This window comes from Coregonus clupeaformis, chromosome 18 (assembly GCF_020615455.1).
Source record: "Coregonus clupeaformis isolate EN_2021a chromosome 18, ASM2061545v1, whole genome shotgun sequence".
Taxonomy (NCBI): domain Eukaryota; kingdom Metazoa; phylum Chordata; class Actinopteri; order Salmoniformes; family Salmonidae; genus Coregonus; species Coregonus clupeaformis.
In genome coordinates, this window is record NC_059209.1 from 29,037,322 (window position 1) to 29,052,774 (window position 15,453).

A 15,453-nucleotide genomic window follows, 5' to 3' on the forward strand; every position below is an offset into this window, starting at 1 on the left:
TTTGACCCCTCTGCAAAACATGACTTAGTACTTGATGGCAAAACCCTTGTTGGCAATCACAGAGGTCAGACGTTTCTTGTAGTTGGCCACCAGGTTTGCACACATCTCAGGAGGGATTTTGTCCCACTCCTCTTTGCAGATCTTCTCCAAGTCATTAAGGTTTCAAGGCTGACGTTTGGAGGGAGCTGAAGGTTTGAGTTGCCACAGATTTTCTATGGGATTAAGGTCTGGAGACTGGCTAGGCCACTCCAGGACCTTAATGTGCTTCTTCTTGAGCCACTCCTTTGTTGCCTTGGCTGTGTGTTTTGGGTCATTGTCATGCTGGAATACCCATCCACGACCCATTTTCAATGCCCTGGCTGAGGGAAGGAGGTTCTCTCCCAAGATTTGATGGTACATGGCCCCGTCCATCGTCCCTTTGATGCGGTGAAGTTGTCCTGTCCCCTTAGCAGAAAAACACCCCCAAAGCATAATGTTTCCACCATGTTTGACAGTGGGGATGGTGTTCTTGGGGTCATAGGCAGCAATCCTCCTCCTCCAAACACAGTGAGTTGAGTTGATGCCAAAGAGCTCGATTTTGGTCTCATCTGACCACAACACTTTCACCCAGTTCTCCTCTGAATCATTCAGATGTTCATTGGCAAACTTCAGACGGGCCTGTATATGTGCAGGGGGACCTTACGGGCGCTGCAGGACTTCAGTCCTTCACGGCGTAGTGTGTTACCAATTGTTTTCTTGGTGACTATGGTCCCAGCTGCCTTGAGATCATTGACAAGATCCTCCCGTGTAGTTCTGGGCTGATTCCTCACCGTTCTCATGATCATTGCAACTCCACGAGGTGAGATCTTGCATGGAGCCCCAGGCCGAGGGAGATTGACAGGTCTTTTGTGTTTCTTCCATTTGCGAATAATCGCACCAACTGTTGTCACCTTCTCACCAAGCTGCTTGGCGATGGTCTTGTAGCCCATTCCAGCCTTGTGTAGGTCTACAATCTTGTCCCTGACATACTTGGAGAGCTCTTTGGTCTTGGCCATGGTGGAGAGTTTGGAATCTGATTGATTGATTGCTTCTGTGGACAGGTGTGTTTTATACAGGTAACAAGCTGAGATTAGGAGCACTCCCTTTAAGAGTGTGCTCCTAATCTCAGCTCGTTACCTGTATAAAAGACACCTGGGAGCCAGAAATCTTTCTAATTGAGAGGGGGTCAAATACTTATTTCCCTCATTAAAATGCAAATCAATTTATAACATTTTTGACATGCGTTTTTCTGGATTTTTTTGTTGTTATTCTGTCTCTCACTGTTCAAATAAACATACCATTAAAATTATAGACTGATCATTTCTTTGTCAGTGGGAAAACGTACAAAATCAGCAGGGGATCAAATACTTTTTTCCCTCACTGTACACTGCTCAAAAAAATTAAGGGAACACTAAAATAACACATCCTAGATCTGAATGAATGAAATAATCTTATTAAATACTTTTTTCTTTACATAGTTGAATGTGCTGACAACAAAATCACACAAAAATTGTCAATGGAAATCAAATGTATCAACCCATGGAGGTCTGGATTTGGAGTCACCCTCAAAATTAAAGTGGAAAACCACACTACAGGCTGATCCAACTTTGATGTAATGTCCTTAAAACAAGTCAAAATGAGGCTCAGTAGTGTGTGTGGCCTCCACGTGCCTGTATGACCTCCCTACAACGCCTGGGCATGCTCCTGATGAGGTGGCGGATGGTCTCCTGAGGGATCTCCTCCCAGACCTGGACTAAAGCATCCGCCAACTCCTGGACAGTCTGTGGTGCAACGTGGCGTTGGTGGATGGAGCGAGACATGATGTCCCAGATGTGCTCAATTGGATTCAGGTCTGGGGAACGGGCGGGCCAGTCCATAGCATCAATGCCATCCTCTTGCAGGAACTGCTGACACACTCCAGCCACATGAGGTCTAGCATTGTCTTGCATTAGGAGGAACCCAGGGCCAACCGCACCAGCATATGGTCTCACAAGGGGTCTGAGGATCTCATCTCGGTACCTAATGGCAGTCAGGCTACCTCTGGCGAGCACATGGAGGGATGTGCGGCCCCCCAAAGAAATGCCACCCCACACCATGACTGACCCACCGCCAAACCGGTCATGCTGGAGGATGTTGCAGGCAGCAGAACATTCTCCACGGCGTCTCCAGACTCTGTCACATCTGTCACATGTGCTCAGTGTGAACCTGCTTTCATCTGTGAAGAGCACAGGGCGCCAGTGGCGAATTTGCCAATCTTGGTGTTCTCTGGCAAATGCCAAACGTCCTGCACGGTGTTGGGCTGTAAGCACAACCCCCACCTGTGGACGTCGGGCCCTCATACCACCCTCTTGGAGTCTGTTTCTGACCGTTTGAGCAGACACATGCACATTTGTGGCCTGCTGGAGGTCATTTTGCAGGGCTCTGGCAGTGCTCCTCCTGCTCCTCCTTGCACAAAGGCGGAGGTAGCAGTCCTGCTGCTGGGTTGTTGCCCTCCTATGGCCTCCTCCACGTCTCCTGATGTACTGGCCTGTCTCCTGGTAGCGCCTCCATGCTCTGGACACTACGCTGACAGACAGAGCAAACCTTCTTGCCACAGCTCGCATTGATGTGCCATCCTGGATGAGCTGCACTACCTGAGCCACTTGTGTGGGTTGTAGACTCCGTCTCATGCTACCACTAGAGTGAAAGCACCGCCAGCATTCAAAAGTGACCAAAACATCAGCCAGGAAGCATAGGAACTGTCCAAAACCAGTCCTTTATTGGGGGTGTCTTGCTAATTGCCTATAATTTCCACCTGTTGTCTATTCCATTTGCACAACAGCATGTGAAATGTATTGTCAATCAGTGTTGCTTCCTAAGTGGACAGTTTGATTTCACAGAAGTGTGATTGACTTGGAGTTACATTGTGTTGTTTAAGTGTTCCCTTAATTTTTTTGAGCAATGTACAAGTACAGGCAATGTGACGTCTGGACAGCTATACAAGTACAGGCAATGTGACGTCTAGACAGATATACAAGTACAGGAAATGTGACGTCTAGACAGATATAAAAGTATAGGAAATGTGACGGCTGGACAGATATACCGTGACAACCCGGACTCCCCCCAGGGTTGAATCTGGGGAGCATCAATGCGAGGGCAAACTGGATCAGAAAGACGCTAATCTATTCCCCCTTTCTGGCCGCTCATCAGTGACATATGACTCACATGAAATGGAATAAAGATGCTTCATGTTTAATGTACACTGAAGTTGTGGAGGAATTTGCCTCCACAAACTACAGTAAGGGGACATTATAAATCGTAATGGATGTTGATTTTAAAGGTGCAATATGCAGAAATCACTCCGCCATTTCCTGGTTGCTGAAATTGTAATAGTTAGCCTAATTTCAGTTTATGTGACAACACAAGCAATGCATAGTGTAGAGAATCATTGTACGATCTAAACGATTGTGAAATATATTTTCAATCACCAAAAATATTGTATTTTCAGCTATTTGAAGCTGGTGTACAAAACCGAAAGTAAAAGACGCAAAAACGGGAAGCATAGAAATAGCGCACAGAGAACAGATCTACCGCTTCTTAGACTTGTTTTCAATACAAATGACAGATCTATAACACATTTCTATGTGAATTTGGCCGGGTCACCCAAAAAGTTACATATTACAGTTGAAGCTTTAACATCCCTGGATATGGCAATACTAGTTTGCTATGTCATATTAAAACACAAGGCTTTATATGAAGGTACGAACAGTAGGTAAACAAACATCATGTCTGAGTATTTCCCTGCACATCAACACTGTGCCAAAAACTACTTCACATTACAGTAAGCATTTGTTTTCGTTCTCAGTCTGCCAACTGTTTTACATTTCCTGATGATGGGATTTTAGGCAGGTGTGTGTGTGGCGTGCGTGCGAGTTCTTGCAAGTGTGTGTGGGTTTGTGTTCTTTCAAGTGTGTGTGTGTGTGTGTACAGTATGCGAGTAGTGTGTTGGGTTTTCTCATGCTTGTGCATTCCCTTCCTATGTTGCTCTAGTCTGTGAAATACGCTTAGATAATGAGAGCAGAAGTTGTGGTCTGCTCTGGGAAATTTAGAGAGCTTACTTTTTCTGCCTCAGGAAACTATGAGGCAAAACATATTTTATTAATGCCCATTAAAAATGGATTCATGTTCATTACTTTCTCTGATGACTTTCATCCAATTTGTATGTAGAGCGAGAATTTCATTTCCCTCAAAGAGCAAGCATTACAATGCCGAGATAAGTGCTACATTTTCCCCATCCAAAGTCAGTTGAGCCATGACCAGAGTTAACGACCCACCAATCAAACAGTTAAGCTTTAATATGCTCTACACTCATCATATCACCATTTAGATTTTAACAGCACTTGCCTATTGTAAATTAATAACTCTACAGTTAAAATGTTATGCTTCAGCTGTCATAGATATAAAGTCACCATCCATCTCAACAAAAGGGACATGCTTATAAAGTGTTTACTGGTCATGCTTATACACTCTGAGTCAATATTCACGTAATAATAAGGAATTCCCCTCGACCACTCCCACAAATTGGTGAAAACAAACATTATTTTCTATTGACCCCTATTGTAAAAGAGCCAACTTCGTCGATGATTCTTTGTTGTACAGAAATAACAAAATATGCTGAAAAGCTGCTGTGTTGTACAATGTACATGTACCAGGGCAAAACTCCCAACCTACGGTTCGCAATACTCCCACTAAGGGAAATAGAGCCTGCAAGAAGAGCCCTGTGGCTTCAGGCTATTTCGGCATGGGAGACTAGGAAATGTGGGGACCCGGTGTCCAAGTAGGCTACACATAGCTATGTATGTGGAAAACATTTCATCACAGGTAAGACATTTAACTTGTTTAGTATAATATGTTTGTAACTCCACTCACTACTTGTAGCTGTATAACAGTAGCGGTGTGTGGGTAAAATCACTGGGGAAGCCAAGCCAGAAAAAAAGCCATATTACAACCTATGTGTTGTGATAATTAACATGTTAGTTCATATGCCTTGACACCGTGATTTATAGGCCTAAGGCCGAGACAATAAGAAGACACAGTGGCAGAATAAATTCAACAACACCTTTGTTTCATCACAAAACTGGAGAGCAACCTCTGTCCGATGAAGTCCACAAAGCATATTGCATGTAACAAACAGTTACATGACCTACAGCATGGTCAAGCAAGTTAATGTTTGCTATCATGTTTCAGGAGAAGACCCAGATGCAGACAGTGTCAAAGTAACAAAAGTTTATTACAAAAACAGGGGGCAGGCAAACGACAGGTCAAGGGCTGGCAGAGGTCAGTAATCCAGATCAGAGTCCAAAAGGTACAGAACGGCAGGCAGTCTCAGGGTCAGGGCAGTCAGAGGTCAATAATCCAGGGTGGTGTGACAAGGTACAGAATGGCAGGCAGGCTCAGGGTCAGGGCAGGCAGAATGGTCAAAACCGGGAAAACTAGAAAACAGGAACTTGAGAAAGACAGGAGCAAGGGGGAAAACGCTGGTAGGCTTGACAAAACAAAACGAACTGGCAACAGACAAACAGAGAACACAGGTATAAATACACTGGGGATAATGGGGAAGATGGGCGACACCTGGAGGGGGGTGGAGACAATCACAAAGACAGGTGAAACAGATCAGGGTGTGACAGTTTGCGACATTTTCGCGCTACTAAACAACTATTCATTTAGAACCACGGAGAGTTACCGAAAGTTGCAAAGAAAACAGGAGCTACCGCCACTATTCCAGCACCATTTCAAATTCAACATTTAAACATCATCAAATCACCTATGCTTAGTCTAATACAGTTACAACTAAATGTTACCAAAAACTATTTAGTCCAATCAACGTAAGCTAAATATGATGTGGCTGACCATGGTTCAGACTTCTGTGCGTGTGTGTGTGTGTGCGTTCATGCAAGTAGAAAAAACATGTTGACTGTTTTGTTGTCCTAAGCTACCTGGCTAAAATGCTTGCTCGCTAGCCTAACTTCCTTTCATGGGCAACGGCTAGTTAACATTAGCCTACTACATCTAGCTACATATTGAACTTCCATCATCTCAGGCAAGGGGCACAATGTATGAATTTATGGTTGAATCAGAATCGCAGTTATATTCATTGGCCAATACTGAGAATGAAGCACTGGCCAATGATCCCTATCTCCATCCATGGCTAATTTAGGAAAGGGCCAATTTGAGCTAGCTAGCCATCCACCGGTGGACAACACAACGAGATGCAACAATTCAAGTTTTCTGTCAATGACGGTTTGCTCTCGATGTGATGTGATTGGTCTGAAGCCAAATCCAAACTGGATTCCCTTGACACTTGTTTTGGGTGCACCAGGCCCATTCACAGTTGAGCTCGCTCAGTTTAGCTCAACGCTGTTTGGCTATTATTTTATACTTTTTTATCAAGGGCGGCCAAATGCTAGCTGGCTTCCCTTGCATTCAATGCTACGGGCAGCAACAACGTTATACTCTTTTGGACCAGACAGCATCAGATAGATGGGGTACACATACAGAGATAGTGGCGCTGTTTTGCTTTCGCCAGTGAGATACATTCAGCCTCTCTCTTAGAATTTCTTTCCTTGGCAACCATGAATACACACCACTGCTGTATAGTCTGTTTGTTTGTGTTGTTAGTCTTGGCTAGCTTAATGTTCCACTCACTCACTCGGCTGCTAACACCTCCATGAAAAGGGGCATGAGGGAAGCCCTACAATATTATGTTTTAGCGAGAAAGCTCAGGAGCAGGCAAGGTTGAGAAGTCATCTTTAGACATATTGTACTTTTCTTAAAGCTTGTAATTGACTACAACAAGCAGACAACAAGAACATTTTGTTTGAAAAAGGTCAGCTATTTGCTGTGAGCCAATGGGGTATCCTAGGTAACCACAGGTTATTTTCCCAACAGGCGGGTCCATCTAATACCGACTGAGACTGTAGCTATGACTGTTTATGAATGATACTTTATTGGATAATTATTGAACAACCTTATATAAAGTTGTGGAGGAAAGGATACTTATGATTCTTAGTTACATCTAGGCCTTTCACATACTTCAGATAGATGCATGATGCATACATATAGAACATTTGATTTAAAACGTTTTATGTTGTGATTTAGATTTTTCCAATACGTCTCTGTGATTTCTGTGAATCAAATCTCTCCTCAGTATTTTTAATACTGCATGGTCCTGGAAGGAAGATTTATCTATGTAATCACAAAGATGATGTGTGCATAACTTAAAAGCATAGGCGGGATTCACATTTTCCCTCAAATCATGAAATCTCAGCCATTGGCATAGTTAAGAAGATTCTGCTAAGCTTTCTAAATCACTCTCTAATTCCCTTGCTTTGGAACAAGTCCAATTATTCCTATTGGCTATGGATAGAGGAGTCTGTATCTGGCTCGTGGTGGATTTAGCATTACATTTTGGCTTCCTTCACATGCAGATCCTGGAATTCAAATCAAAGGAGCCTCTTTCCTTCTTATTGTTGATATTTCTGCTATCAGATGAGATTGTTTATTATCTTTCTTTCTTCTCTCTGTTGTTCTTTCTCAGTAGGAGGATCCAGAGATGTGTAGGTGGAAGCTAAGCTCACAATGGGAAACTGAGCTCATTCTCACCTCGGCCCCAATCCTCAAAATAACTCTGTCCCAGTTCCAAATGGCACCCTAGCTATTCCCTTTATAGTGAACTACTTATGTCCCCTATATAGTGCACTACCAATGTACTAAAGCACAGGGTGCCATTTGGGACGCACACTCAGTCTTATTCTCCCAAGGAGAGGCCTGAATGGGAGCCAACTATAGAAACCAACCTCAACACTCCCTCCCAGCTCTGATCATCCTGCATCTAGCCTCCAGGCAGGCTCTTCCTTCTCTCTCCTCTGCTCACCTCTCCTCCTCCCTCTTCCTTCCCAATCATTACTCAAAAGAGGAAAATACGAGATCATCCAGGCAGCACTGTCCCAGAGAGAAACAAACAACAGCATGAAATGATACTGCTCTATTTACCCATGTGTTACTACTTACCCATGTAGACTACAGTCTGACAATATTAGTGCATTCTCTAGTAAATTACGTTTCATTGCTTGTGATTTCTGGTAGCTACACTGACTGACTGGCTTTACATCGATCCAATGAGTCCCATTCTCTCACATCTGCACAGATCTGATTACTAGATATGCATACCCATCACAGATGACTTTATTATTTTAATTGAGTCCAGTTCATTGTTATCTGAGGAATATCTATGTCACATAGTTTAGGCACTACAAGTGGTTGATTACAATCAATCACAATTCTTAGTGAACTGTACTAAGAGGAAGTCTCCCACCGGGCAAAAACTAGTTGAATCAATATTGTTTCCAAGTCATTTCAACAACAAAAATGACATGTGATGATATTGAATGAATGTGGAAAACTGATTAGATTTGCAAAAAGTCATCAACGTATCAGAACTTTTTTTGTAACCCAACTTTTAATCTAATTCCAATAACATGGTGAATTGTTTTGGTGATTTCACGTTGAATTAACATTAGTTGACAACCAAAAGCAAAACTAGACGTTGAACTGACAGTGGACTGACTGTGTGCTTTTTCAGCTCTATTCAAATCGGTTCCTAAACCCATCTTTACTATCTACGGGCATACACATATATTTTATGCTTGCAACTGTCTGTAATAATTGAGATATAAAGTTATTTTGAGAGAGTCTTAACTAATGGCCAGGCCCCTCTGATGTCAATAAAGATCCCTTAAAGACATGCTCTGGTACTTTGGCGACTAAGAAAGTATTTTTTAAACCTCCCGCTTTGGGCTGGATGTGTCAATATGTAGTTCATACATGTACAATCTATGAGCAGAATTACTGTCTTACCTCAATTAGCCACAAAATCCATAGTTTGAAAGCTTTTGTTTTCTTGAAGCTGTGCCGCACCATTTTCCCTACATTCCCCCCCAAGTGGGCCAGCCCCCTAGCAATTTGAATTCTAGCCAATGAGCTTCAGCCCCTTGCATTTGAGGGACAGCTAGCAAGAGGCCTGCCCAGAGTTACCCAATGAGGTTTCCCAACAGCTCTGTGGACACAGCAGAGAGAAAAGAGGGAGCAATGAGGCGGTGCACATATCTGCACATATATGATGTAGTACACACTTTTCGGGGACCACTTTTTGCTCGTGAGTGTTTCCTTCAGAAGTACTGACTAAAAAGTCAACAAAAGTACCTAACGCACCCATCCATGCTCTTCTTTTCTCCAGCACGCCTCCTCATGCTAAGCCATTTGGGACCTTTCCCAATTACATCCTATTATTTAAATTTTAAAAGAGTGAATTAATGACTTTGGGCTTTACTGATGAGCTGTCGTTGTCTGTGTGGCTTAATGAGTATTATTATAATCCATCTGGATGGGTCAGGACACAGAAATCTTCATCCCAAATAGCACCCTATTCCCTTTATGGTGCACTACTTTTGACCAGAGCCCTGTGGGCCCTGGTCAGAAGTAGTGCACATTTCATTAGAAAAGTTAATCATCAAAGAAATACACTACATGACCAAAAGTATGTGGACACCTGCTCGTCAAACATCTCATTCCAAAATCATGGGCATTAATATGGAGTTGGTCCCACATTTGCTGCTATAACAGCCTCCACTCTTCTGGGAAGGCTTTCCAATAGATGTTGGAACATTGCTGCGGGGACTTGCGTCCATTCAGCCACAAAAGCATTAGTGAGGTCGGGGCACTGATATTAGGCGATTAAGCCTGGCTTGCAGTCGGCATTCCAAGGTGTTCGATGGGGTTGAGGTCAGGGCTCTGTGCAGGCCAGTCAAGTTCTTCCACATAATTTCTGTATGGACCTCGCTTTGTGCACAGGGGCATTGTCATGCTGAAACAGGAAAGGGCCTTCCCCAAACTGTTGCCACAAAGTTGGAAGCACAGAATCATCTAGAATGTCGTTGTATACTGTAGTGTTAAGATTTCCCTTCACTGGAACTAAGGGGCCTACCCCGAACCATGAAAAACAGATGCAGACTATTATTCCTCCTCCACCAAACTTTACAGTTGGCACTATGCATTGGAGCAGGAAGCGTTCTCCTGGCATCAGCCAAACCAAGATTTGTCTATCGGACTGCCAGAGGGTGAAGTATGATTCATCACTCCAGAGAACGTGTTCCCACTGCTCCAGAGTCCAATTGTAGCAAGCTTTACACCACTCCAGCCGACGCTTGGCATTGCGCATGGTGATCTTAGGCTTGTGTGCGGCTGCTCGGCCATGGAAACCCATTTCATTAAGCTCCCGACGAACAGTTCTTGTGCTGACGTTGCTTCCATAGGAAGTTTGGAACTCGGTAGTGAGTGTTGCAACCGAGGACAGAAGATGTTTATGCTCTACGCGCTTCAGCACTCGGCAGTCCGATTCTGTGAGCATGTGTGACCTACCACTTTGTGGCTGAGCCATTGTTGCGCCTAGACGTTTTCACTTCACAATAACAGCACTTACAGTTGACCGGGGCAGCTCTAGCAGGGCCGAAATTTGATGAACTGACTTGTTGGAAAGGTGGCATCCTATGACGGTGCCACATTGAAAGTCACTGAGCTCTTCAGTAAGGCCATTCTACTGTCAATGTTTGTCTATGGAGTTTGCATGGCTGTGTGCTCGATTTTATACACCTGTCAGCAACGGGTGTGGCTGAAATAGCCGAATCCTCTCATTTGAATGGGTGTCCACATACTTTTGTATATATGGTGTAGTTGGTTGACTTTGATTCCAGGGGAATGGCAGATAGAGGAATGGTTAACCTGTGCTACTCCTTCAGATAAAAGACTCAGCTCAGCTCTAGGGTTAGATAGGAACATAGGTTGCTGGGCACATGATATTCCCCAGAGGTGTCTAGACTCTGACAGGCAATGGGAAAGCAGTGTTAGTCATGTCATTGTAGAGCTAACTGAAAATGTCTGGTTTTTCTGGCCGAAAGATGACCTTTCCTCTGCGTAATGCAACCACCTCCATATAGAAGAGCTGTATCTTACTCAGCAAAAAGCATGTGATGGGTAGTAACTCTTATTGCCCACTGCTATAAGTCTCCTGATACTGATATGGAATACAGCAGAGGATGACAACAGTAGTCAGGAAATCTCTATCTTCAGTCAACTGTGAACTATCGACTTTCCTTTGAGAAATGGGGCATGTTAACTTTGGGGATGAGAATGCCAGCTCGGAGGAAAACATAGGCGGAACAAAGCAACACGACTGGACAGGTGGTATGGTATAGTTGCAAGTGTCTTTTTATTGTTTTTCAGACACAGTAGAGTACATAACCCAGAGATAGCACAAAGAGAGTAGGGTGTATGAGAGGTGGTGTTCCTCTGGAGATCAAGGGAGAGACATTAGATCCAATGCAAAAGTTGGGCAGAATGTGACTTGGGGCTGAGCAAAGCAATTCAATGGATCGCAGAGTTGCATTAATTAGTAAATCATACGTCCACAGAGTACATCTTAAGTTGCTTGTAATATTAAAAACACTTTGTACATTAGTTGTTGTTTTTTGCCTGTGGCATCTCACAAGGCGGATGGCTCTCAGTTGAGCCAGCTTCAGTTGGTGTTCAATTCAGGATGTTTTGTTGTATGTTTTTTAATTTCTCTCTCCATCCCTCTAATGCCCATGAACATGCTGTGGTGTGGTTTTCTTTGCGTAAGCAGTAAATTAAAACGGTTGAAGTCTTATCAAAAAAGGAAAAAGGCTTGGTTTCAATTGGTGTAACAATTCTAGACATTGGTAATTTCAAAACAAACAGATCAGTTATTTATAAATTTGCACAAAAATACCTTTAAAGTTATTTATCAAGGCTATTGATTAAACACATCTTTGCTGTCGACAGACACTGACTGCACTGTACTGACAGGATAATAAATACCTCTTCTATCAGTATACAGATACATCTGCTTTCCCAATTACCAATAAACTGTTTAATCCACAACAGTAAGAACAAATATACATTCCTAATAAAACACCTGCTATGGCAACAGGAACCACTGTTATAACGTAGCTTTGATGTTCTAATAACATATTAGAATGAAAGAGTTGTTACAGAAGGTTGAAATAAGGTTGTATATTAAAGTTGGATTGCTTTTTAAATACTCTCCATCTCTGAATAAGACATCATCATAACACCATTACAGAATAACATGGTTTGATTCAAATTGACTGTAATTGGCTGTATTTCTTACACATTCTAAAAGGCTTTTTTGGAATGAATTCAGTGAACATGAACGTAGTAACATTTTAAAATAGTTCTGTTGAATCTGAATCATGAATCTGAATCATGAATCTGAACAATAGTAATCAATGGGACCTCCCTGAGACGAAGACCACATTTGAACCTCAAAACCACATGGAGGAACAGAGAACACATGTTGAGATCTGGAACACTGACAACATAGATCCCTATCTAGGTTCTCCTTCCAGGACTGCTAGAGACGCAGAAAGATCAATTCCCAAAATAAATACAAATATTTAAAAAAACTTTTACTGTAGTATTTATAAAGCAACTTGTGCACGATACCATTATGTTCAAAGGCATTTCTCAAATTGTCATTATTATTGCCAACAAAACCTTTTGTCCACCAGGGATATTATGTTATTGTAAGATTGGATGGGAATATATAGCATAGACCCAATTATTAAACCATTATTATAATGTTATACATTATTCTGAAAGAAAAAAACGTATTCTGAGGGCAAACCAAATACAAATTTTAAAATGAATGATTCATAAATAAATCTAAAAACAATATATTACTTACATATAAGTTATCTCTTATACATATTCTATTTCAGAGGTAAATAAATTACAAAAAAACTATTTATTCCTCAAGTCAAAATGCCACTGAGAGTCTTCCTCTCTCTAACACAACTAAAGCAAAAAGCATAGTTAGCATGAAGTTGCAGGTTGTTTGTTTCATCATGCATTGAGAAGACCACCCCTTTGCCCGATCAACCTTTATGCTCTTGGACAATTGTCTTTAAACATACTGAAAATCTGTTAATGTGGAATGCGGAATGTGGAATGTTGATGATCACACAGCTAAAATGAGAAGAGTTCTGCAGAAGCTTTACGTTGACAGGTGAGATAGATGCTGTGGAGCTGGAGTGTTACAAAACCCCCTCTTTCTCCTACTGTATGCCAGCAGGGCCACTGAGAGAGACACAGAGAGAGAGACAGAGAGAGAGAGACAGACCGAGAGCGAGAAAGAGTGTGTGTGGTAGAGAGAGAAAGCAGAGCAGAGGCAGAAAAAGCGGGGCAAGCTGACCACAGCTTGTCTGACATCAATCCAATGGATTATTTTGTTCTTCAAGATTCACTGGACACATATCTGATTCTTCAGGCTGCAGGAGAAAGAAAGAAAGAAAGAAAGAAAGAAAGAAAGAAAGAAAGAAAGAAAGAAAGAAAGAAAGAAAGAAAGAAAGAAAGAAAGAAAGAAAGAAAGAAAGAAAGAAAGAAAGAAAGAAAGAAAGAAAGAAAGAAAGAAAGAAAGAAAGAAAGAAAGAAAGAAAGAAAGAAAGAAAGAAAGAAAGAAAGAGAGAAATATGTTATTGTTATGAGACAGCAAAAGTAAAATATATCTCAACCAATCAAATAAAACAGGTAAAGATGAAATTATCCTGATCAATAATAAAGTGTCCACAATAAGGAGTCCATCACAAGCAGCAGCAGAGGGCAGTTCAAGTAGGAGGAGGTCTAAACAGCCTTGTCTCCTCTAGACTGGATACAAAACCCTCCTCAGGACACTTTCTCATCTCTGTCTCCCGTACTTCACGCACCACTTGACTTTATGCGCTCGTTTGTCATGTCCTCAACAAAGCCCTCGGAGCTCGCTTATGACACTTAGAGTGGCCAACATCTAATCCCACTTGTGATGTGATTTAAGAGGAAAGCCAGGTTTAATAGCATATCCACGACATCGCCACATCGACTGAAGGCCTTACCGAATGGTTTATCAACACACAATCACTGTTGGAGACGCCTCTCCCTGTTCTCTCCCCGTCTAGGAGAAATCATACTTAAAGGCCCTCTCACTTAATATGGTATGACTGTTCTCACAGCATGACAACCAATCCACATCTAATATGATATTCTGCCGTGCCACAGATAGTCTTACAGTAGAGAAAAAGAGGGGGGTAGGAAAGGAGGGTAACTAGCCAGTTGTACAACTGAATGCATCCAACCCCTCTGAATCAGAGAGGGGGCTGCCTTAATCGACATCCACGTCATTGGTGAACGGGACGTAGTTGTTGTTGTTGGGGGTTAACTGCCTTGCTCAGAGGCAGATCGACAGATTTTTACCTTGTCTGCTTGGGCATTCGATCCAGCAACCTTTCGGTTAATGGGCCAAATCTCCTACCCGTCAGACTACCTGCCGATGTGTTTGTAAGATTGGATTCCTTTAAGGCAATTTACTGAGGACAGTACACAGGTGTGCAGTTTGTGGGAACATACAATAGTTAATGTGCAGGTATATCACATCTTATTTTGAGCCAATAGACTACTAAAATAGAATTCTTAACCCTCATTGGTTCATGCACTGTAAGTCCCGCCACATTAACAGTAGTTAATGTACAAACATTATTTGTAAAATTAATCGATTCCCTGACTTGCATTTAGTCCGGGGTTTCTATGTTGACTCCAGGTAAATTTAGCAGAGAGAGAGTAATCACTGTTTACATTGTAAAATTAACATCCTGCTGAGTTAGTCCCCTATGAGGTAGTCCCCATGAGTTAGTCCCCATCCTGCTGAGTTAGTCCCCATGAGTTAGTAGCCATGAGTTAGTCCCCATCCTGCTGAGTTAGTTCCCATGAGGTAGTCCCCATGAGGTAGTCCCCATCCTGCTGAGTTAGTCCCCATGAGGTAGTCCCCATCCTGCTGAGTTAGTCCCCATGAGTTAGTCCCCATCCTGCTGAGTTAGTCCCCATGAGTTAGTAGCCATGAGTTAGTCCCCATCCTGCTGAGTTAGTTCCCATGAGGTAGTCCCCATCCTGCTGAGTTAGTTCCCATGAGGTATTCCCCATCCTGCTGAGTTAGTCCCCATGAGTTAGTCCCCATCCTGCTGAGTTAGTCCCCATGAGTTAGTAGCCATGAGTTAGTCCCCATCCTGCTGAGTTAGTTCCCATGAGGTAGTCCCCATCCTGCTGAGTTGGTCCCCATGAGTTAGTCCCCATCCTGCTGAATTAGTCCCCACGAGTTAGTCTCCATCCCGCTGAGTTAGTCCCCATGAGTTAGTCTCCATCCTGCTGAGTTAGTCCCCATGAGTAAGTCCCCATCCTGCTGAGTTAGTCCCCATGAGTTAGTCCCCATCCTGCTGAGGTAGTCCCCATGAGTTAGTCCCCATCCTGCTGAATTAGTCCCCACGAGTTAGTCTC

At 42.8% G+C, this 15,453-nt stretch overlaps 1 protein-coding gene across 1 annotated transcript in view; it reads right to left on the bottom strand.

Moving 5' to 3' along the window:
• Nucleotides 1–11,296: 11,296 nt before the first annotated feature.
• Nucleotides 11,297–15,453, bottom strand: part of LOC121530672 (zinc finger matrin-type protein 4) — a 167,755-nt gene continuing 163,598 nt past the window's right edge. The window contains exon 7 of the mRNA XM_041835811.2: nt 11,297–13,421. Coding sequence (XP_041691745.1) covers nt 13,394–13,421 — 28 coding nt within the window. The 3' untranslated portion in view covers nt 11,297–13,393. The remainder of the gene's footprint in view (nt 13,422–15,453) is intronic.